At 45.2% G+C, this 23,874-nt stretch overlaps 2 protein-coding genes across 2 annotated transcripts; both read left to right on the top strand.

Moving 5' to 3' along the window:
• The first annotated feature begins 1,370 nt into the window (after positions 1–1,370).
• NT5C1B (5'-nucleotidase, cytosolic IB) lies at positions 1,371–8,524 on the top strand. The gene is made up of 6 exons (XM_054196381.1): positions 1,371–1,581; positions 1,701–1,868; positions 4,840–4,969; positions 5,495–5,617; positions 6,307–6,491; positions 7,611–8,524. The coding sequence occupies exons 1-6, from the start codon at positions 1,453–1,455 to the stop codon at positions 7,947–7,949; spliced, it is 1,074 nt and encodes a 357-aa protein (XP_054052356.1). The 5' UTR covers positions 1,371–1,452; the 3' UTR covers positions 7,950–8,524.
• Positions 8,525–16,026: 7,502 nt separating this feature from the next.
• RDH14 (retinol dehydrogenase 14) lies at positions 16,027–21,445 on the top strand. The gene is made up of 2 exons (XM_054196382.1): positions 16,027–16,407; positions 20,441–21,445. Exons 1-2 carry the CDS (start codon positions 16,048–16,050, stop codon positions 21,056–21,058), a joined length of 978 nt encoding a protein of 325 aa, XP_054052357.1. The 5' UTR covers positions 16,027–16,047; the 3' UTR covers positions 21,059–21,445.
• The last annotated feature ends 2,429 nt before the right edge of the window (positions 21,446–23,874 follow it).

Genomic DNA, 23,874 nt, shown 5'->3' with positions numbered 1-23,874 from the left:
CAGATGGTATAATCACATAAGCCTCCTTTCAGTGGGAATCCACATTAAAAACAAAACAAAACAAAACAAAACAGGCAAAAGAAGCAAAAATAATTATGGCTCTTTTTCAAGACTGGATGGAGGCAGAAAGACTTGACACTTTGGTAATGATTATGCAGTGATCAGGGTCAGAGGCAATGTTTAGAGCCTCCCTTCAAAATGTTAAGAGTCCTTACATGGACTACGATGTACAGATACCACTGAGCCACTGGCTACCACCAACTGCAAAGGCTGTGAGTCCGCTGCACCAGACCCCATCCCAGCTCAGGACGAAAGCCGCATCCTGCCTCACTTTCCATTCTCTCCTCCAGCTCCCCAAAGTTCCTTGGGGAACTTTGTCTGCAGAGGCAGCTGGGAGCATTTCAGAGAGGTGCATAAGTAGCCCACAGCCCTGTGTGGGCTTCTGGGGTCTAGGATCATCCAAACCAGATGCCAGAATAGCAGTTTTTTGCATGTGCTGCATACGACCTCAACACTGCTGTCCACATTACTGTTTCTAAAAGGTACTTTCAGCCTCGCTGTGTAGCACAAAAGACCCCAGGTCACTGACACCCACCCCATTTTGACTGCTAGAAACATTACTCCTATATTATGTAAGAAATCTCCTGGAGATTTGTGGCAGTCAACAGGAAATCAGTTAAGCCACTGCATCTAAATAATAAATCTCTAATGCTGTAGATAAAATCAGTGCTGGAGGCTGTTGCGTCACATTAAGTAGCTGTGTGCACCACTACTCGAAGCATCCCTGGAAGTGTTCAAGGCCAGGCTGGATGGGACTTTGAGCAGCCTGGTCCAGTGGGAGGTGGCCCTGCCCATGGCAGGGGGTTGGAACTGGATGATCGTTCAGGTCCCTTCCAACCCAAACCATTCTGTCATTCTATGAGAGCAGCAGTGGGGTGTCACAGCGGGTGCTGGAAAGAGGACGCTGCCGCTCTGCGCCCCGCTGTCCCTTACAGGGTGCGGGGAAGGGCTGCAGCTCCGGCTCCTGCTCCCCCACCAACCCAGGGGAGATGCTGCGGCCCTGCTGACCCTCGGGGTGCGAGATGCGGGGAGGCGGCGGCCCCGCTGCACCCCCGGGGCCGGTCCTGCGGTGCCCCTCGGTACCGCCGCCTCGGGCGAAGCCGTGCCGGGGGAGGTCAGGACCGCTCCGTGCCGTGCCGGGGGAGGGCAGCCGTGCCGGGGGAGGTCAGGACCGCTCCGTGCCGTACCGGGGAACGGCTGAGCCAGCGCGGGCGGCCCCGGGCACAACAGTGCGAAAGGGAAAGCCAGCGCCCGGGTGACTTCCCCCTGCCCGAGCGGGGCGGGGCAGGACGGGGAGGGTGGTGGGGGGGGTGGCCGCCATCACCCGCTTCCCGGTTGCCCGCCCCGTCTCCGGCCGCGCCCGCAGCCCCGTTCCCCGCCGCGCCAGGCAGCATGAGCGGCTCCGGGCCGGAGGCGGCCCAGCCCGGCGAGGCGGCGGAGGCCGGGCTGCAGGAGGCCGAGCAGGACTGGGCGGCGGCCAAGGCTTTCTACGACAACCTGGTTTCCAAGAGACCCCGGCCGGTGAGTGCGGGCGGGGAGAGCGGGCCGGGGATGGGGGTGGTGGTGGTGCGGGGTGTCCGGAGGCTGGGGGGCGAGGGCTGGGGGCTGCCGGCCGGCGCTACCCTCCTCTCGCCCCGCAGCCCAAGCCCCAGCACGCCATCACGGTGGCCGTCTCCTCCCGAGCCCTCTTCGACCTGGTGGAGGAGCGGCGGATCTACGAAGAACAAGGGGTGGAGAAGTACGTGGAGTACCAGCAGGAGAACGAGAACGTCACCCTCAAACCCGGACCGGCTTTCCACTTCGTCAAGGTACCCGGGGCGGGCTGGCCCGGCGTGGCAGGGGGTCGCGGCGGGGCGCGGAGGATGCTGCCCGGCCAAATTTCGGGAAGAGGAGGAGCCCGAAACCTCCTTGGGCGGAGATAATCCTGCCCCGGGGAAACGTTTTGGGGACTCGTTCCCCCAGCGGTCAGTTCGCCCCGGCCAGGGAGGGCACGGCATCGTCTCCGCATCGCGCTGCGACGCCCCGTCCTTGCGGCCACCCTTCCTCTCCCCTCCCCTTTTCTCCCCTCCTTTCCTCTCTTCTCCTCTCCTCTTCTTTCCTCTCCTCTCCTCTCCTCTCCCCTCCCGCCGGCACTAATGCTAAACGCCTGCGGGAGATCACGTACCGCTCGCGTCACCGGGAGCGGAGTTTTACCCTCAGCATCCCGGTTTGCATCCCCCGGCTCTCTGCTTCCCATCGGAGCAGCCTGCATTTTCCGCTGGACACGAAGCTGCACGAAGCGCCTTCCCTCTTGAAGACTGATTTCACTTAGGATAGGCCCCCAAATCAAGTTTGTTGCAAGCTCTTCCCCCTAAAAAACGTCTTAGTTCCTCATTCCATTTTTATGTCTCACTTAACTACTATGATTAAAGGCAGCGTTGATCCAATATTATTAAAATTATTTTATTCAGAAATGAACAATTTTTTTTTTTTATTTTGGTCAGCTTTGATTTTTCCTCACCGTCATTGTCACCCTGGAAATTGTTCTTGAGGACCCAGCAAAAGCAACAGAGCCTCTAGTTGGGAGTCAGGGTTTAAGCGGAGGTGAAATGGAATATTTTACTTTCATTGCACAAGATAAGAGAAATGGCCAAGGTAAACAGCCTCCAGCATTGAAAGCAAGTGAAATTACCAAAAAAAAAAAACCAAGGAAAAAAAAAAGAAAAAGAAAAAACCCTAAGAGAAGGCTCCAGGGAGACCTTATTGGGGCCTTCGAGTACCTAAAGGGAGCCTACAAAAAAGATGGGGAGGGACTCTTTATCAGGGAGTGTAGTGATAGGACGAGGGGTAACAATTTTAAACAAAGAGAAGAGATTTAAATTAAATATTAGGAAGAAATTCTTTACTGTGAGGGTGGTGAGGCACTGGAACAGGTTGCCCAGAGAAGTTGTGGATGCTCCATCCCTGGAAGTGTTCAAGGCCAGGCTGGATGGGGCTTTGAGCAGCCTGGTCTAGTGGGAGGTGTCCTTGCCCATGGCAGGGCGTTTGAAACCCCCTGGTGGATGATCTTTAAGGTCCCTTCCAACTCTAACTATTCTATGAATCTATGATTCTATGATAAAAGCATTGCTGTAAAATAATTCGCCTTGTACACCAGGGAGGCTGCACTGACTAGTGAATTTGCTGCATCTTTTCATATCTGTAGCAGCTAGAGATAGCAGCCCTGTTAGCACAGTCAGTTTTCAAGAGATTTGTTAGAGTTCAGTGTCTAATTCACTTTGAATATAAGCAAGATTTGACTGTTTAACTCCTCACATTTTGAAAATGAGCTATGCCCAGCTAAATGTGTCTTGACCTCTGTTCTCTTCCAGTATGGTATTTGGGTTTGAATTCTTTATATTTTTAAGAGATTCATAAATTGCTTAGTCACAGGAATCATTAGACTAGAGAACTGAGGGTTTGTTGGGTGACACTTTCTATTTGGAGGCAAAGGAGGAAAAAAGAATATATTTTTGTTTGGATTTCTTATTGGAATCTTTAAGACATTAACTTAAAGTATTGTATCTCATGCTTGTAGCACTTAAGAATCTTAATCCCAGGCCAGGACCTCCTTGGGCTGCAAAATGTACAGGCATTGGACAAAAAAATGCCACCCCCTCCTTCACTCCCCCTTATTCTCTAATACTTTAAGAGATTGCTAGTGCACTAGGGTATTGGCAGAGAGTATGAAAAGAAAAAAAGTATACAAAGGGGTTATGAACACATACTAAGGTTTTTTCCTAGGTCTTATACCAGGCTCTCACTTAGAGTTTTCCCACATGACATAGCCCTGCTTTTTAAAGTGAGATTCTCAGAATTTAATTATAAAATCTGTGTTTTAATTCTTAACAACTGGCCTGACTTTTTAAAGCACCTTAATGAAAATCAATCCATCTTGCATTCATTTAATGATTCATTGTTGACTTTATTGCCATAATCCCAAGGAATTCCGTTCAAGGGCCAAGATCCCAAAGCAGAGGTCTGTGTATAAACCTAGAGCAAAAAGCAAGTCTTACTCCAAAGGGATAAGATTCTAAATAACACGAGAGAACAGCTGGATACAGAGAGAGACGAGCAGATGAAAGGTCAGGAAAATACTAGTGACAAACAGTTGATATAACATTCTGGCCCATTACCTTTAAAGAGATCTCAAATGAATCGAAATCTGTCTTGTTCACTACCGCAATTAGAAATCGCTAAGGTGATCACGTTTGGCAGGGCATGATTTTGTACTCATTACTTACAGACAGTCTTTGGCACCTGACCACCTGTACTGTGTCAGTGGATCTTTGCATAAGGATGTGGCCCATATTCACATTTGTGCATGCAAAACAAGTAGTTGCACGTATACATTCCTTAACACCTTCTCCTTGATTTCACAAAAACAATTTCCACGTGGACAGGAAAGTCCAAATTTCAAGTGGAGGAGGAAAAAAAAAAGAAAAAGATTAACAGGGATTGTGATAATGTTCAGCAATGCATTGATTTATACTGGATGAATGGTGTCCCAAGGAAAAGGATTTCTGTGATAAAGCTAAATTCCGTAACTCAGCAAGAGAAACCTACTTGCTTCCCTTCAAATGAACCCAGTCAAATGGTTCCTGGGAGCAGCAGAGCAGAAAGGAATAAAACAAGTTCAGCAAGTTAAGCTATCAGGTATTTCACATTCTCCCTAAAGACAGTCCTATCACTAAACCCACAGGGATTAAGAACTGGGGCACATTCCACTTGTCTGTTGACATCCACTTTTTTCACCTGCAGGCGCTGGAGCATGTGAATGCCCGGCTTCTTGAGCTGTACCCTGATGATGAAGAACGATTTGATATTGTTCTGATGACTAATAACCACGCCCAAGTAGGAGTGAGACTCATAAACAGCATCAATCACTATGGTAAGTAAAATAAATACTACCTTGTAGAACTGCCTGCTGTTATACAATTAAATGAATTACTTCTAGCTTTCCTGTTCGAACCTTGGTAAAAGCTTTTTTGATACTGGCACCCATCCCTCGGAGGATGATGTTTATTTTTGGGTGTCAGCATAAGTGAGATAGCGTAAAACAGAATTTGGCCCAAAGCTCTGGATTTAACTTGTCGGGTGTGAATCTTAATTTCTGAAAAAAAAAAAAAAAATCTTTAAACTTTTTGTTCTTTGGTATTTGTGCCCCCTATACATATACATTCACGGCAGTTATTCTGCTGCCTTGGAGGGATTTTGTGTTAAATTCTCAAGGAGGAAGGACTGATCAAACATTGTAGTCACTTTAAGTTGTCTGACTTGCTGGAATTACAGTGAACAGCTATTTCTTTTTTAAGTTCACAGCCGGTTGTAGGCTAGTGTACCTTTTTAGGGGTTCCTTTTACAGGTTTGTAGTGTCAAGGCAGAGTCATACCTTGTTGTGCTGTTCTTACTTTAGGTTTAACAATTGAACGTTTCTGTATGACGGGAGGAAAAAGCCCTATTGGTTACCTGACTGCGTATCTTACGAACTTGTACCTCTCAGCAGACTCGGAAAAAGTGCAAGAAGCTATAGAAGCAGGTTTGAACTGACTTTCTTATGTTATTTCTCTCTTGAGCTTGTTAAAAAAATAATATGTTGTATGTCTTTGACAGAAAGTGGTGCTGCTTCATCAAATGCAGGAAGTCACAACTGTGTATGGTGCAGACATCACTTATTTTTACTTAAATCAAATAAAATCAGATTATTTCTCTGTATTTTTTCTCTCTGACCCTTCAGCCTGCTGATAATGACAATTTAATCAGCCTCTACCTTTGCTGCACCTTTCTGTCTTCTCCCATGCTATAAGAAATGAATTCCCATACAAAACTACTCATCTCTATTCAACTTCTATTCGAATAGAGACATATCTTTCATACGACTTACAAAAACCAACTTCTGTGTTTTGTAAAGAGTTAAAAAATAACAAATGGTTTGACTCAATGGTCTCCTTGGAATTTCCTGCTTTGTCTCATGTGCAGCACACCTTGGGGACCGGTGTTGCATATTCTTATATGGAAGCAGAAGGAAGCATCTCTAAGAAGTTATGTCAACGGGACAGTTTCCATCCATTTGTGTTAAAGAACCACCATTACTAATTAGCTTTAGTGATTGTTTCTGCTCACGGTATAAAAAGGTCACCACAAATGAGTTGTTGGAACCGCACTGCTGGCAGTTTAATGAACGACTTTGCGGGACATGGTAACTGAGGTTCTCTGATCCGTTTTCAGGCATCGCATCAGCTACGATGTTCACTGCCAACAAAGACGTTGCTTACTCAGATACACAGTTGAGGGTGGCGTTCGATGGGGACGCGGTTCTCTTTTCTGATGAATCAGAACAGATTGTCAAAGAGCAAGGATTAGACAGATTTTTTGAACATGAACAGCTGAATGAAAATAAGCCTCTTGCCCAGGTTTGTACTTCTTGAATCGGTGAGTTTTCAAAACGTCTGTTGACATTAATTGCTGCTGCATTTCTCCAGTTTCCCCGGTGTATGTATTCTTCTTTGTGGAAGCTGGCTGCCTTATTTATTTCCTTTTTCAAGGATAATCTTTAAAATGCATATTTGATACAAAAGACCCCGCCGTTGGAGTCCTTTCACCAGATCTCCTACTTCACTGAGAGAATTGCATACATAAGACAGTGGCTTACAGTTGTATTTTAATTGTATCATTAGAGAAAGATGCAACTAATTTCCTTCATTGTTTTTTTTACCAGATTGCGTAGGTAATCCTTATTTCAAGCACTGGGATATTCTGCTTATTGAAACAGGGTAACTATAGAATCATAGAATTGGGTTGGAAGGGACCTTTAAAGGTCACCTAATCCAACCTCCCCTGCAACGAGCAGGAACATCTTCAACTAGATCAGGTTGCTAATAATCTGTAATATCGATGCTTATTCCCAAGCAGAACTGTGCCCTTTGTCTAAAAATCACAAATATTTTAACGTTAGCTTGAACTGAAAGACCAATTCTGCTATTGTTAAAAATGGTATAAATTCAGAATAAAAGCTTGATGTGGGAAAGTACTGGACAGTGCAATATATTGCAATTTGATCCAAACTATCATCTACTTCTTTTAATCGGAGTGTAATTCTAATATTGTCTTTAGTCTAGGAAGAATTCAGTGATATCTATGTAATTAGATCTCTTACTGGTTTTTGCACAGAAAAAAAATGCACCTTGTGGTTCATAGTAGAAAGAGCTAAGTGTTTTTAGAGAACATTTTATTAAAGTTAAGGACTATAGTTATAACTTTATAAGTTTATAAGAGATCTTATAAGCTTTAGTGAGAATCAGTTTCCTATGGCTCATACCATGTAGGAATATAGTTTTAACTTTTTTTCCAATTTGTGATTTCCTGGTGAGGGGGCAGACCCGTTTGGACACATTACATAGAGAATTTGCTGAGTGGCATAGCATTAGGGAAGGTATCCTGTCTGTAACTGGCAATAAACCAGAATATAGCAAAAGAATGATGTTGTGAGCTGTGGGCAAGTACTAAATATGCTTCTGGTATTTCATACTCAGGGTCCTTTGAAAGGTTTTCTGGAAGACCTAGGGAAACTCCAGAAGAAGTTCTATGCAAAAAACGAACGATTAAATTGTCCTATAAGGACCTTCCTGGTCACAGCCAGAAGCGCGGCGAGCTCAGGAGCCAGAGTGCTGAAGACACTTCGTAGCTGGGGTCTAGAGATTGATGAGGCACTCTTCCTAGCAGGAGCTCCTAAAGGACCGATCCTGGTGAAAATCCGCCCTCACATTTTCTTCGATGACCAGATGTTTCACATCGAAGGAGCACAGAAATTGGGCACCATAGCTGCGCATGTTCCCTACGGCATTGCTCAGAAATACCACAAACCTGCATGACTGAATGGCACCATTAACGATAAGGTTCTTAACTCAGCCAGCCTGTACCATACCAATAGTTGTGTCTGAAAACCTCTACATTTGTATGTTGTAAGCGCCATGTTTAAAGATTTAACTTCTGGCTAGAACAGCCTTTAAAGGAAGTATTTTTAATATAGGTAAGTTTTTAATAGAGTTATTTTAATAGCGTTCTTAAGCAGTCTAGGTTTTTTACCCATCTGGATCTAACACTGTGTTTGATATTAGGAAAAGATTTGTACTGTTTTTATAGCTTAAGGCATATTTTGAGAGACAGAGAGAACAGTTATATTTTCTTTAAAAACTGTTGACGGGTTATTTATAACAAAAATCATGCTGCAATGCTAGTCCTTGACGGTTATTTCTGCAATTACCAAAAGCACAGTTTACGTATAAGTGTTTACCTCTTGGTGGTTTGCTTAAGTGTGTGTTCAGTAGGTTTGTTATCACGAGGTTTCAGCTTCCAGTGAAATGTTAGCTTATTTGATCTTGTGTTTACAGGAACCCTTTATTTTTCTATATTGTTTTCCTATTCTAATAAAGCTGGCTTTACAGAACATTGTCATTTTCTATGTAGAGGTTTTAGCAAAATTTCCTGTGTGGTTTGTGTAATCAGTGTCTCTGTGGCTCTTGCCTCCTTTGGATATTTAGAACCAGAAGTGACCACTTTCAGCCAAATTTGAGAGAGAGAGAGAAATCTCAAATACACTTAAGTCCTAACAGATTTCATAGAGTTGGGCAGAAGTCAGAGGTGCCGTGAGTATCTTGACTGGGACAAAGACTGAAGCTTTAGAACATACCTTTGTAACAGAAGAGATTCGGCCCTAAATAATGCTGATGATGGAACTCCTTGTTTCTTGACTAGGTTCACTTAGGATTTACAGCTGTTCTGTGACCTGTGTGAACTCAGTTTGGCAACCTCACATGAGTTTCCAGGGGAGAGGTGCCTGTTGCAACGTGAATTCATGTAAATTTACACCGTAGTTCTATTCTACCTCTTTTATGCTAAGTTCCTGTATCTCAGTGTCATCCGTGTATCCGAGTGCCTTCCAAAAGACACAACTAACATCTGTCAGGTGGTGTTTGTTCTCTTTCTTTCCCTAGTGGAACAAGTGTCCTGTTTTATTTTTAATGTTGCTATGTATTTATACCAGAAGAGACAAAACCAAAAGAATGTGCTTTGCAGTGGGAGTAGAAGTTGGTGAAGGCTTGTGATGATCTGTGGTTCCTGGGGGAGTTCACTCCAGAATCTCACATTAGCCTCTGAGGAAGTTTGGTCTCTTCTGTCCGGATGAACTGTCCTGTTATTGCAGAAAGCTTCATTGCATTAATTGTGGTTTCCCTCTCGGAAACATCGTCAGTCTTTTAAATATTCTGGGTCTAAGCCACAAGGTCCTTTGAAAGCAAAGACAAAAGCCTTGATCCTTCATGAAACTCAAATACAGGCCATTAGAAAGGGGTTTTTTGTGTTCACACCAGCACGCGTTGTTGATGAGGTGCGCTGCAGAGTTCTGGTGTACTTGGACTTCCATAAGTGCTAAAGGCTTTGTGTCCAAAACGTATCGCATTTCCCAGCCCAGCCAGGAGGTGAGGAAGACGTGAATAACTGAGGTCTGGTCATTGTCTGCCAGGATGGGATAGAGTTACCTCGCCAAGTGGAGATTATAAGAAATGTTATTAGCAGATGTTTTTATGTGAGAGCTCAGAATCGGCAAGGAATCCAAAAATATTCCTTAGCTGTGGAATATAAATTGCGTGTACACCTTCATCACAAAAGCATGGCTGCACATTTCAGGAACACCGGTCAGTGCTGCCTTGCTGAAGCAGAACATGGATCAGCCGTTTTTCATCCATGCGCTGTTAGAGCTATAGATGTTGGGTGGAGGAAAACATGAAGGATATGTGCTGTGCGAAGATTGCTGGCACTTGACTCTCATTGAACAGAGCAATTCAGGTCTGGTACTGGAAAGGGCTAATGGGATCCTTGATCCCTGTGGGACTCCAAAGGTTACTGTCTCATGTCTGACAGGGTGAGCATGTAAATCAGTGAATAAATTTGAAATGGAATCATCTGGTCTACTATGTTTACCTTTATTTCCAATCAACCATCCATCTACAGCAAAAATGAAACCTACTGGCCAGGATATAGTTAGGAGCTTCCAGTTCTTAACATCTTTTTTTTTAATCTGTACACACAGTGACGGTGTCCTGTCAGTATACCTCTTGCAGTGTCATTCCTGACAGCAGCACTAAGGCATGCGTGAAGAGAAACGGAGTTCAGATATTACATTTACACAGTAGGGTTTCTTAGTCATAGAATTCAAATTTACATTGAAGTCCAGAAGTTGACGTTAAGGTCCACAATCACTTCTCCTAAGTCAGTTGACCAAAACGCCCTTAGATGTTTGTTCCTAATTGTGAGGCAACTGCCCCAGGTTTGATGGCTGCTTCTCCTCATATCCATCTGGCAGCACGTTGGGTGAGTGGAGCCTCATTTGTTCGTGCAAGTGCCCTTCCAGACTGATCTGGATGTACAGGGAGACTCGGGCTTGCCAAGTAGTCTCTGCACATTATAATTATTGTTTTCTGCTCCAAGGCACAGATTGGCTAGCAGACCAAAATAATAATTGTCAAGAAAATTCTCTGAAATGGGACAGGGGCTGAGGGAAAGGGTTTTCTATTTTTGTAGACATAGACCAGAATGGTCTCTAAATAGCATTCTAGTCCACAAAGCAAAACAAACAAACATAAAACCAAAAACCAAAAACAAAACCCCTTGCTTCCCATACTTATGAGGATACCGTGAATTTATGCCCTAGCACCTCATAATCCTAAACAAGTCAGAGTTACAACTGGGGGGAACAGAGGAGAGTCCTGTGGTTCTGGACTGGCCTGTCTATCAGCTTGTTTCTAACACTGGAAGACAGACTCATGAAAAAGAAATTGTCATCCCAGCCAAAACCTGGAAGAGGATTGGTGATAACACAGATCAAATTCTGCGCTGAAACAAGAGCCTTGTCAGGCAAAGCCAGTCCTTGTTCCCATAGCTTCCAGGTTCACGCACCACATCACAGGGAAGAGTCCTGGTAAGACAAATGTGAATGTCTCCTGCTGCTACCAATCCTCATGGACAAAAATATTGGAAATAAGATCCTGAAGGTGACTTGACTATTGTTTATTTTATTTTTTTTATAAGAGAACTTATCTTCAGAGTGCGTTGGATACCTCTCGCCATGGTATCCACCAAGACATGATAAACCCATGTTCCTCAGTTCCTTCACACCTCCAAGACATCCTTTCAGTTTCCAGGCTAGCATGTCACGCATGGGGAAACAAGACATCTGGAGGAAACAAAATAGTTCAGATGAAGATTTGGAGGTGGTCATCATCGCAGGTTTTCCAACATGTATCCTCCTGTGTTCCTGGACTGTGATCTGTTCTAAGGAGTCAGGAATCAGGAGGCTCCTACATCCTGAGGAGAATCCTCAGCTATGCTCCTTTGGGCTCCTCTGCTACATCCTGTAACCCTGGCTGGCATGCGGTATTGCTAAACAGAGCACACCCATCTCCTCAAGTGCAACAGTTGGGTACAGAAAGCAGTGAAGCGGGTCAATGTCTTAGGAGAAAAAATAACTTCCAGTTACCTTGCTCAGCAGTATCTGGGACCAACAACATCTGAATTCATATGGCATCCCTGCCTAGATGAGCAGCTTCTGGTCACTATCACCCGTGAGCTCCTTGCACTGAAGGCTGTATTGACCATCGATAAGCCCAGGCAAGACCCTTGAGGCAGTGGCCTCTCCAACACATTCACAGTCTTCTGAAGTAGTAGGTGTATCAGAGATGACTGCCAGAATCTCCACTGCCAGATACTGAATATCAGATTCTTTACCCACCACCAGGAGAATTTCTCACAGGATGAATCTGTTTCTCTAACAGGGCTTTTCCTGGTTCTCTTATTGAGTCAGCAATGTGCCCTTGTGGCCAAGAAGGCCAATGGCATCCTGGGGTGCATCAAGAAGAGTGTGACCAGCAGGTCAAGGGAGGTCATCCTCCCCCTCTACTCGGCCTTGGTGAGGCCGCACCTGGAGTACTGTGTCCAGTTCTGGGCTCCCCGGTTCAAGAGGGACAGGGAACTGCTGGAAAGGGTGCAGCAGAGAGCTACCAAGATGATGAGGGGACTGGAACACCTCTCTTATGAGGAAAGGCTGAGGGATTTGGGTCTCTTTAGTCTGGAAAAAAGACGTCTGAGGGGTGACCTTATCAACACTTATAAATACTTAAAGGGTGGGTGTCAGGAGGATAGGGCCAGGCTCTTTTCAGTGGAGCCCGGGGACAGGACAAGAGGCAATGGGCACAAACTTGAACATAGGAAGTTCCACCTAAACATGAGGAGGAACTTCTTTACCCTGAGGGTGGCAGAGCACTGGAACAGGCTGCCCAGAGAGGTGGTGGAGTCTCCAACTCTGGAGACATTCAAAACCCACCTGGACGTGTTCCTGTGCAACCTGCTGTAGGTGACCCTGCTCTGGCAGGGGGGTTGGACTAGATGATCTCCAGAGGTCCCTTCCAACCCTATGATTCTATGATTCTATGATTCTATGATTTTGGCATCTCGTTGGCAACCACTGTCCCTTTCTCATGGTCCTTGGCTGCAGGGTCATTAGGCAGCAGAGGTGGGCACAGTTCCAACACCTAAAGATCTGATTTACTATGAGCAGGGTATATGGACGAACACCTCAAACTGGTTATGGGTCTTACATCAGGTTAAGGATGCCAAAAGGCATCTCTGTCACAAGCAGATGTAATGGTGTGGCCTGATTAAAATACCCTTTGGTGTAGTCATGAGTCTCAAAATCAAGTGAAGAGCCAAGAATGAAGAGATAAAGACTTTTCTGTGGTGCAGACGAAGACAGAAGAGGTCTCTCAGAGAATCCAATGTGTTTAGATGTGGTACCTATACAGCCCTTAACTTGCCTGAGAAGTACAACAGATGGTCAGAGGAGAGATGCTAAGGGTACTTCCAGAAAAATTGGATACATTTCTTCAGCTATAACATGAGCTGAAGTCAGCCTCAGAACAGACTGCAGCAACGCGAACAGACTGTGGGTAGTGTCAACACGTGACAGTTAAGGGGAGGCTACTATTGCAAATGGTTATCACGTCCAGACCAACCACAAGAAACCTGACGAAACGTTCATGGGTTTCCTCTTAGGTTTCTTACTCATTTCCCCAGACGTGCTAGGTCTTGACTCAAGACAGACATGCTCATTATCAGCCAAGCTTGTTTCTGATCTCCCCAAAGACTGTTGTCTCCCTGGACTCTACTCATCTGCATGCTGGCCCCTAGTCCTGATCCTGAACTTCTTGTAATCCATGTTGTTCTATCCTTATTGTCCCTGTCTTATTCCTAAATCTGCACTGAACCCTATTACTGCCTTCTTTTTTTTTTCTTCTTTTTTTTTTTTCAGTGAAACACCTACACCTTGTTTTAACTTACATTACTCTTGATAAAAATTCAGTTACCTTTTAATTGTCTCTCTGTACATTTCTACCAGCAGCTCTCCCAGGGTTAGGAGGAAAAGGATTTTGAGTGAGTGAACCTCAGTGGCCACTCCTGACTCCCTGGTTGTGTGTTCATGTTGCCTTGTGTGGGTTTGTCAAAGTCTGGGATTAGTAAAGGTGGCATCCGGAGACATGACATGACATGAAGAGGGTGGCTGAAAACAGGTTTTGGGTTAAGGATTCAAAATTATGTTGGCAGGTCTGAGGAGCCCAAGGGTTTCAGTCCCAACAACTGGAGAGGTCCAGTCGGGGTGCGAGCTATTCAAGGGACCCACATTATGTGCATGTGTAAGCCACTAGCGCAATTCAAACTGGACAACAGGAAGAGACCAGCATCTGGGAAAATCCAGCGTCAGAGCTGGTGCCTGGGTCTCTGAGTATAGATACTGGAGGGACCTTGGGTGCATGCAGATATTTTAGAGACCAGTGAATGTAAGTGTGCTTGTGAGGTGAGTGAGCAGTCGTACGCATAAATTCTGCAAGCAGCCTCTCTTCTACCAGGCTGGGATGGGACAGACCCCCTTGGTCCTGAAGTCCACTAAATTCGGTTACCTCAAACAGGCTACCTCTAAGCTAATATTACTCAGCTGAAGTTGGTCCTAGAAGCAAGCGTTCAGCAGGTCTGACTGTCAGCTCACCAGTATGTTTAGACTCTAGAGCAGACACCAGCATAATGACTTTTGTAACTTCCCCCCAAACCATCACTTCTGCTAACAACATGCAGCTAGGTTATCAAGACATGCTTGGCCATGTGCTAACATCTCTGCTACACTCAAACACACAATCCAACTTGATCCAGAGCCACAGGACCTGCTGAAATACCTAAGAAAGAATTCTGGTCTTGAAGGCAGCATGGGGTAGGTTTCAGCATGCTGCTTTGACATATTCTCTCACTCCACTTATACTTGTACCTGAACTTTCCTGGAACATTTCATCAGCACAGAGGCCATCTGGCATGGAAAAGTCCATGTGCATGCTAATTCTCCAGAACAGGATAACAACTTCCAAACTGCCCAGTTGGAGCTCATGAGCTGTGGGAGAGCCCTAACCAGTTCCCAGCCTTGGGCCAAAACTGTGCCACCGGCTGCTGTGTCAGTATAACAGCAGAGATGGTTCATTCCTGTGCTGGAATCTGCCCTGGCACCTCCCTATCTACTGCTCCAGCCTCCGCATCTCAAGCTGAAGACTCAAGGCAGAGAGAATTGAACGTGCCTTTTGCAGAAGCATTTTATCTGCCATGAGACTCAAAGACTGGCAATGAAATATTATAGGAGCCCTTAATGTCTATTTTCCCTGTGATGGAGTCACCCCTGTGAGATAGATAAATGTTAATACAAAATTTTGGTAGAATCTCTGCTAGCAAACTAAATGCTATTGGGAAAGGCTCTTGGGCCCTAGAACTCCACCATCTCTATGTCATTAAATTGTTGTTATTATTGTCATCAACAATTTTAAAATTGTCAGAACAGTCCCTGGTTTTGGCCCAGGCCAGGTAGCTCTCTCCCAGACAATACCTATCCATGTTTCAGGAGTCAGCATGGGATGATGTGTTGGGCGTTAAAAGGGCTGTTGTGCATCAGTTCGCTTCAGCACCAGACTGCAGCCCATGGTGCATTTAATTTACCTGCGTGGACATTGCTATTAGTAAAAGGGCCTTTGGACAGATGGAGGGACATCCTATTGCTGGGGCATCCTACCGCTGGGACATCCTACTGCAGGGACATCTTACTGCAGGGACACCCTATTGCAGGGGCATCCAATTGCTGGGACATCCTATTGCTGGGACATCCTACTGCAGCGACATCCTACTGTGGGGACACCCTATTGTAGGGGCATCCTATTGCTGGGAGATCCTATTGCAGGGACACCCTATTGCTGGGACACCCTATTGCTGGGATATCCTATTAATGGGACATCCTACTGCTGGGGCATCCTATCGCTGGGGTATCCTATTAACGGGACATCCTATTGCAGGCACATCCTACCACTGGGACATCCTACTGCAGGGACATCCTAACGCTGGGACATCCTATTGCTGGGAGACCCTATTGCTGGGATATCCTATTAATGGGACATCCTACTGCCGGGACATCCTACCGCTGAGACATCCTACTGCGGGGGCATTCTATTGGGGGGACATCCTACTATTCGGACATCCTGTTGTGGGGACGTCCTATTAATGGGACATCCTACCGCTGGGACATCCTATTGCGGCGACATCCTACTGCATATTTATTTTTGAGCCAGGGAAGGAAGCAGCAGCTTTGCAGAAGTTGGGCAGCCCCCGGGGCTGGGGGCCGGGAAGGCCGCCGGGGCTGCCGGTGGACGTCTCAATTAGACCTTAGGCTCATTAAGCTCCTCCAGGGCCGGCCTCCCCCGCGCGGCGCCGGACTACACTCCCCACAATGCCCATCGCCGCGCCCGGCCAATCCTAACGCACCCCGGGGGCCGGCCGGCCGGCGGGCGGCTGGGCGGGGGCGGCCACTTCGGGCGGAGCGCTGCTCGGCCCGGCGGCATGGCGGCGGCGGCCACGGCGCTGGCGCTGGGCGGTGGGCTCCTCCTGGCCGCCTGGCGCTGGTTGCGGGGCGCGGCCCAGGCCGCCGGGGCCGGGGCCTCCATGCGGGGCAAGACGGTGATCATCACGGGGGCCAACAGCGGGCTGGGACGGGCGGCGGCGGCCGAGTTGCTGCGGATGCGGGCCCGCGTTATCATGGGCTGCCGCGACCGGGCGCGGGCCGAGCGGGCGGCCCGTGAGATCCGGGCCGAGCTGGGCGAACAGGGCGAGGCGGAGGGGGAGGGCGGCGAGCTGGTGGTCCGTGAGCTGGACCTGGCCTCGCTGCGCTCCGTCCGCGCCTTCTGCCACCGCGTCCTGCAGGTACGGCCGGGGGCGGCTGCGGGGCGCCGGGGCCCGTCGGGCCTTGCCGGGCCTACCGAGGGGTGCGGGGCGGCTTTGGCCTAGCGCGGAGGCCGCGGGAGCCCTCCCTGTGAGAGGACGGGGGGTGGACGCCGACAGAGCGGCGACCTCGAGGATCGGTCTTTACAGGGTTTGTTCCTCCCGCTGGCAGCCCGGTTTGGGGACACGGGGTGTTGCTGAGTTCACCGCAGGGTTTGGAAGAAAGGTGTGGGTAAATCGGCCGTGAATTAGCGCTTGGAAGCATAAAGTTCATACTAGTTTGGTTTGTTCTAGTCCAAATTATTCTAGTCCTTTTCTGTTATGAAAAGGAAGCGCTTGTTTCTGTATAAGACAAATGATTTGTCTTCCTTTCACTCTTAACTCTTACTTTAACCTGCCTCTGCTGCTTCAAATTGGTGTTACCGCTCAGCTTTGTCTCCAAAGAAATCATTCGCATGAGTGCGCTGCTCACAGGCCCAGCCATCCTTCTGACACCTTCTCAGACTGTCTCCCTCCCCGCCATCTCTGAGGCAGTGCTAGCCGAGTTTAGTAGGTAGACGTTTTTGAATATATAAACCCACTGCAGATTTTGTGAAAACCTGAGTTGAAAGGGATCAGGGGCATCCAGTTGATTCGCCTGACAGAAATGCATCAAGAGGACTGTGTGGCCAGCAGGTCGAGGGGGGTCATCCTCCCCCTCTGCTCTGCCTTGGTGAGGCCACATCTGCAGTACTGTGTCCTGTTCTGGGCTCCCCAGTTCGAGAAGGACAGGGAACTGCTGGAGAGGGTACAGCAAGGGGGTATGAAGATGATTATGGCACTGGAACACCTCTCTTGTGAAGAAAGGCTGAGAGACTTGGGTCTTTTTAGTCTGGAAAAAAGACAACTGAGGTGGGATCTTATCAATGCTTATAAATATTTAAAGGGTGGATGTCAGGAGGATGGGGCCAGGCTCTTTTCAGTGGTGCCTGGGGACAGGACAAGAGGTAATGGGCACAAACTTGAGCATAGGAAGTTCCACCCAAACATGAGGAGGAACTTCTTTCCTTTGAGGGTGACAGAGCCCTAGCACAGGCTGCCCAGAGAGGTGGTGGAGTCTCCGTCTCTGGAGACATTCCAAACCCGCCTGGACGCATTCCTGTGCAACCTGCTCTGGGTGACCCTGCTGTGGCAGGGGGGTTGGACTAGATGAACTCCAGAGGTCCCTTCCAACCCCTGCCATTCTGTGATTCTGTGAAATGCCCCTAGGTGCGTTCAGCAGTGTTATTAGACACCAGAGAGCAGAGGGAGGCACCATTAGAGGCATTATTCCATTCCCATGAAAGGTGTCGGTTAGGACTCTCATTTCACCACATCTAGCTACTCAAGCCATGAGACACAAAGTCATGGGAAGCCAGGCTTAATAATTTCTGCTACTGCTTGGAGAAATGCTTGTATAGTACTTGAAAGATGCTCAGATGATGTTGTGAGAGGGGAAAGAAACAGAGAGGGACTTTATTGCATTAATTTTCAAATAGCTTTTCTAAAACTTAAATATCTGGAAAAAGTCAAGTTTTAAGTTGTCTAGTGGAGCTTTTTGTAGTCATATACATTCATATATATGAATCCAGTTATAATGTCTAACCTCACTTCAGTGTTCTGCGAACATATGCATATATGAAACAGATTATGAACAGATGTATGAACATATATTGCATATATGCAAACATGCATAGTAAACACACAGTAAGAAACATACTGTCTGACTTCTAAGAATTATATTGTTTATAGTACAAAATACCCAAAATTGTGAATTTGTTAGCATCTCTTTGTTGGTAAAGCCACTACAAGTGACTTTAGGTGAGAAATGGGTGATGAAAAAGAGAGTGCATGTAGCTGCAGAGTGCTCCTGACACCTGCGTTTTAACTTTCGTTTTCAAAATAATTCCAAAAGCAGGTGAATGACAAGGGATATGAGCTCAAGAAATACTTTCAAGAGCTGTGCCACCCACATTCATGTTATTTATCTTCTCTGACCTGGGACTCCTTCTTGGAGCTGTTTATTTGTGGTTTTGTTGGGTTTGTTTGTTTGGGTTTTTTTGTGTTTTTTTTTGTTTGAGATGAAAAACTGAAATATTGGCAGGATGGGGAAACATGTACTCCCACTGCCTAAATTAATTTGTGGGAGCTTTCGTCTGCACAACTGCAAGTGACTGCATCTTCCATTCTTTAGTCTTACTGTGAAAAATAAAAGACTTTGAGATGTTGGAGGTTTCCATGGGAAAATGGAAATGAGCTCAGAAGTTGCAAGGAATAGCATTGCCCATCAAAGCAATGTTTTGTGCACTATGTTGCACTTGGTCATAGTGTCTGCCTGCTTGGCATTGATCACATTACTCTAGATTATTAAACGCAGGAGTCTCAGAAAATAGCACACGTGGAGGTCTTGCTTCTTGAAGTGTTCAGTCCTGCAAAATAAATCTTCCAGTCAGATGCTACAGAAAGCTTCTAAAGCAATGTTTTTCTCTAAAGAAGAAAGTATCACTTCAATGAGCAGATCTATAGTTGGTACTTCTTCAGTCCTGTCCTGGTTTAGTGACAATAACCATTATGTCCCTTTGGGTGGAGAGAAGTGAGTTTGATGCTCTTCGGATCATGCCTCAGGGACCCAATTACACGAAACACTGAGCAACCTCAAGTCCCAGGGAAATCAGTCTGGGATTGAAGTACTTGATGTTTTGTTTGATCGGATGGCAGCGTCATTAACTGAATGCCAAGTGCAGATTTGAGTTTTGCTCTTTTTGTACCATTGCTGCTAATGGCAGTCAAATAAAAGGCAAATGATACAAAATTTATTTGGAGATTCTCTATTTTTATCATCAAAATGACCCAAAATGATCTCAGCTTGCCCTCCAGTCCCTGCATTGGGTCTAAAGAATTAGCAGCAAAGACTCATACTGTTCTTTCTATAAAGTGAATACATTTGCTTCTGATTCATGCAAGCTTGAAGTTCCTCTGATGCTTTCACAATCTTTTGTAAGAGGTGGGTGAAAGTGTTGAATTCGGAACCTCTTTAGGTGGCTTACTTTAATCTGTATGTTTTGAAGAAGTTATTGTTTGGGTAAATTGGAGAGCTCTTAATTTCTGAGTGGATGCTGAAGCATGAAGTACGTGATATATTATACATATATTTAAATTATCCATACGACTCTCTCTGTTAATTACTTATGTTTCCTGATTCTATAGAGTATAACATACCTCCTTGAGTCTTTGTTTTCTGCTGACCTGAACCAGAATACTGATCCATCAAATAGCGCGTGCTGAGCCTGTCACAAATATTTCGAGGCTCAGTCCTGTAGATGCACCTTAGTTCTTGAGTAGACCTATTAGACTCAAATTGCATGAAGCATGAATGTTACTTTTTATGGTGAGTTCCGCTCCATAGTTCTCATCAAGCAGTACAATGAGATGTAGTGTTTTTAAAATAAAATATTTACAGTAAGGAGAACAGCATTTTCAAAGTTTTTCATGACATCACCCCAGTAAGATGGTGGTTCTACAACACAACAGTTTCTCTTCAACCCTGAGGTTGATCCTTTGAGCTAAAATTTTAGTTCCACGTTTGCAGCACTTTTGCTTGTGGAGTCCTTGGCTGAGGTTTGCCGTAAGTTAATGCGTGTGTTTTTGCAGTGCAATAAACAGGTTACTTTCTACAGGAAAACAAAATGCGTCAGAAAGGTAAATTATCACTGAATTGATAGAACAAGCTGCTTCTGGAGCAGCAGATGATTGTCTTCTCTGCCTGCATTAAAAGTAGATACAGACCTGCTGTTGCGTACCTGCATCCTACTGGGGTCAAGTTTAGTGGTTCATCTTAAGGTTTCTTTTCAGCAATGCTTTAAGAGAATATCAGGAGGTTACAATTCAGAAAACTAGGAATGAAATTATTTCTAACAATGAGAAATATTAAGAATAGTAGCGTGTTTTGCATGACAATTCTAAAACTGAATTGATATTTTTTCTTTCCTACTTGAAGGAAGAGCCAAGGCTGGATGTTCTGATAAATAATGCAGGGGTATTCCAGTGCCCGTACATGAAGACAGAGGATGGTTTTGAGATGCAATTTGGTGTAAACCACTTGGGTCACTTCTTGCTCACCAACCTTCTTCTGGGCCTCCTCAAAAATTCTGCTCCGAGCAGGATTGTTGTAGTGTCCTCAAAGCTTTACAAATATGGAGAGATCAACTTTGAAGACTTGAACAGTGAAATAAGTTACAATAAAAGCTTTTGTTACAGTCGGAGTAAACTGGCTAACATACTATTCGCAAGGGAGCTAGCCCGTCGGTTAGAAGGGACAGGAGTCACCGTCAATTCGCTTCATCCTGGGATTGTCAGAACAAATCTAGGCAGATATGTGAATATTCCTTTGCTGGCAAAACCCTTGTTCAACTTGGTGTCATGGGCTTTCTTCAAAACACCTCTGGAAGGGGCCCAGACTTCTATTTATTTGGCCTCTTCTCCTGATGTCGAAGGCGTGTCGGGAAAATATTTTGGGGACTGCAAAGAGGAAGAACTTCTGCCCAAAGCTATGGATGACTTGGTTGCAAGAAAGTTGTGGGATATCAGCGAAGTGATGGTTGGCTTATTGAAATAAGTGCCAGGGGGTATCTGCTAAAAGAATGCAGATAACTATGCAATACATGTTTGCAACAGTGTAATTCTCACTTTAAATGCTGTGGGAATACAGATTACTTTGCTTGATAAGTATTAAATAAAGGAGTGATTTATGCTGGAACTCTGTTTTGAAATAAAGGACAATTTTAATTTAATAGAGACATTAAAAAAAGTCTGAAGTAGAGTTTGAGGGTGTGAATATAATTTCTGGTTAAATCTGCTCAGAAACTCATGTTTTAAAAATAAACAAAACTGTGTTGTGCAATATATATGCATATTTGTCATGTTCCACTACTTGTAGTTGGGCTGGATGATGCAGGGTACTGATGGTGAAGCGCTTCTCCTGTAAAAAGGTTTTGAAAATAGATCCTAATAATAGGATTGTTGTATTTTTTTTGAGCCACCACAGTGAAAACTGGAAGGAACAGTTTTACCGCTGTTTTACACTGTAACCGTTTAGGCCTCTGAGTGCCATTCAAAGACTTGTTGTCAGCCCCATGGTTCAGTGAACAAAACTATTGAGCCGCTGCAGTTGAGCTGTGAAGCACAAAGTCAACTTTTTTGAGTGATGTCGCTGCTATTCAGTGAGTAAATACACTTGGTTGTGCAAGCTGAATTTTTATTTTCGTGTGTGGTGAATTTGCTATTTCTTGATATGCAGACACCTTGGGTTTCAATAAAAACGTAGTTGACAGATGTATTACGGTCTTGATAGGGCTTTGCATGTCAGGAATTGTGTGCATACAAAGTTCACAAGACCTCACCCAGATTAGACCGAAGAGAATACGCTTTTCAGTATGTGTTTGGCTTGACTGATGGCACTTTAACTCAGCAATGAGATTAGCTAAATCTGTCTAATACAGCCTACTGAATATTCTTTAATAAACATCTTTTAAAAAAAGACTTGGCGTTCATTCTTTTACTGTGGAAGATGTATCAGAAACCAGCAGTCCTGATACAGTAGCCTTGTGTCAAAGCAGAAGATTCACCTGTATTGGTTTGGGGAGCCTGGCAGGTGGGGTTGGTAGAAGTAAAATGTGCTCCAAATAAATACAGGGGCATTATGTGAAGCTGTGCTGATTTATTCTTTTTTTAATTCGTATAACTTATGGGTTCATACTGACTTCTTGTTTTGCTCTGCATGAGTAAAATGTTGTAGCAGTTATACAGACTAAATATGGAAGAACAATTTGAACTGATCTATCTTAAATATTACTCAAGGGAAGGAGTATCAATAATAAATTACGTATTCAGTAGGTCCTTATTGCCTACTTGTAAATAGATGTCAGTTCTGCACTTCGGGTAGCAACCAACCACCTTTTTGAGATTCTTTCTCTGGTTGTTTACTCAGACTCAGCGTATTTTAACTTTTGCACAGTGGAGTGAACCTGATCTGTCCTTGCCCTTCACCTGCAAGATTGTGCTCTGGGTGGGGGCGGGAGGTGGCATTCCAGAAAATCAGATGGTAAGCTGCAAAACGGAGCAGGTTTTTAAGATCTTGTAACATGTTGAGCTTTGCGCTGCTCACTGTAAGGCAAGGTGTAGTGATGGGTGTGTTGTCAAAGCATACTCAGCGTTGAACAGAGTTCTCTAATGCCACGGGGAGGTGTGTAACATGCTTAGTGAAGATTCTGCTTTGATCTTCACTGTTGCCTGTCATATTTTCAATCTAAATACTTGTAAATAGCTGCATGCAGCACCTTTAAACAGCTGGCTAAAGAACTAGAACTTCATTAACATGAAGTTCTCTGTAAAGAAGTACAGAGAAGCTGAGCCAAACTCAGGTTTGTGTTTTTCATCCTGCTGTAGCAACACGAAAGGAACACTACTGTATTATTTCATTGCTGAAAGATGTGTATACCTCTTGCAAAGAGAGCCTTGGATGCAAAGGTGGAGATTGGAGCAGATGGCTAGTCTGAAAATACTGTAGTAAAGAACTGCACTGAAATTCTGCACTGCTCTGAAGAGCAGAAGAATATATAATTTTTCAGACTGAACGACCACCATGGGATGTGCACTAGCCTTCAAAACAGCAAAGGTGGATTTGTACTGGAAATAGGTGCGGAATAAGAAGTACCAGCCGTGTAGTATGGCTGTGTAACCTGCTTCATACATCTACGAGATGCTTGTTTTTATTTTCTTTTAAAATATTGCAGAAGTAAGAGCCATTGTCAGAAAGGGATTACATTCCTGCAGTCATAACTAGATTACAGCCCTCGTTTCAGAGTAGGAGAGTGATCACATGACACGCTTAATGCAATATTAATGAATGAATATTGCCTGAAAACAATTTGAAAGGATGGATTGTTAGTAACTTACCAAAAGGTAAGCTTTTTTCAACATCTGAAATCAGTAAAATGTATCACTTTTGAGGTTGAATGTAATTTAACCTTTGTGGACCAGAAAGCTTTGATTACTTTCTTGAGAGTGCTGTTGTTTGGTTACGTGATGCCTTACTAAGGCATAGATGCCACTAGCATCTAGGAACTGGAGACCTCATAGGTCAACAGATCTTGCAAAATGTAAGTGCAAAACCAAAGAAGAGCCCTTATTTCAACAAGCAGTAATGCTGGCTTAGTCTCAGATAGAACCAAGCATTGTGGCTAAGGAAGTATCTCTACTCTACTCTGCTCTGCTCTGCTCTGCTCTGCTCCGCTCCGCTCCGCTCCGCTCCGCTCCGCTCTGCAGGATCTAAGCTCAGATACGTGTGTATGATTGGAGGATTGTTTGCTGAAAGTCTCCTCTTGGAGCTGGTAGAGGATGTTCCAAGAGGAGATCAGCACCTTCACACTTCAC

The sequence above is a fragment of the Rissa tridactyla genome, chromosome 3 (genome assembly GCF_028500815.1).
Source record: "Rissa tridactyla isolate bRisTri1 chromosome 3, bRisTri1.patW.cur.20221130, whole genome shotgun sequence".
Taxonomy (NCBI): Eukaryota; Metazoa; Chordata; class Aves; order Charadriiformes; family Laridae; genus Rissa; species Rissa tridactyla.
This window is presented reverse-complemented; position numbering and strand designations above follow the sequence as displayed.

Excerpts from the sequence above, each read along its gene's own strand:
- NT5C1B (XM_054196381.1), top strand. The coding sequence starts at position 1,453 with ATGAGCGGCTCCGGGCCGGAGGCGGCCCAGCCCGGCGAGGCGGCGGAG. Across the intron at positions 1,869-4,839 it reads CGGCTTTCCACTTCGTCAAG|GCGCTGGAGCATGTGAATGC; the intron begins GTACCCGGGGCG and ends TTTCACCTGCAG. Across the intron at positions 5,618-6,306 it reads GCAAGAAGCTATAGAAGCAG|GCATCGCATCAGCTACGATG; the intron begins GTTTGAACTGAC and ends ATCCGTTTTCAG.
- RDH14 (XM_054196382.1), top strand. The coding sequence starts at position 16,048 with ATGGCGGCGGCGGCCACGGCGCTGGCGCTGGGCGGTGGGCTCCTCCTG. Across the intron at positions 16,408-20,440 it reads TCTGCCACCGCGTCCTGCAG|GAAGAGCCAAGGCTGGATGT; the intron begins GTACGGCCGGGG and ends TCCTACTTGAAG.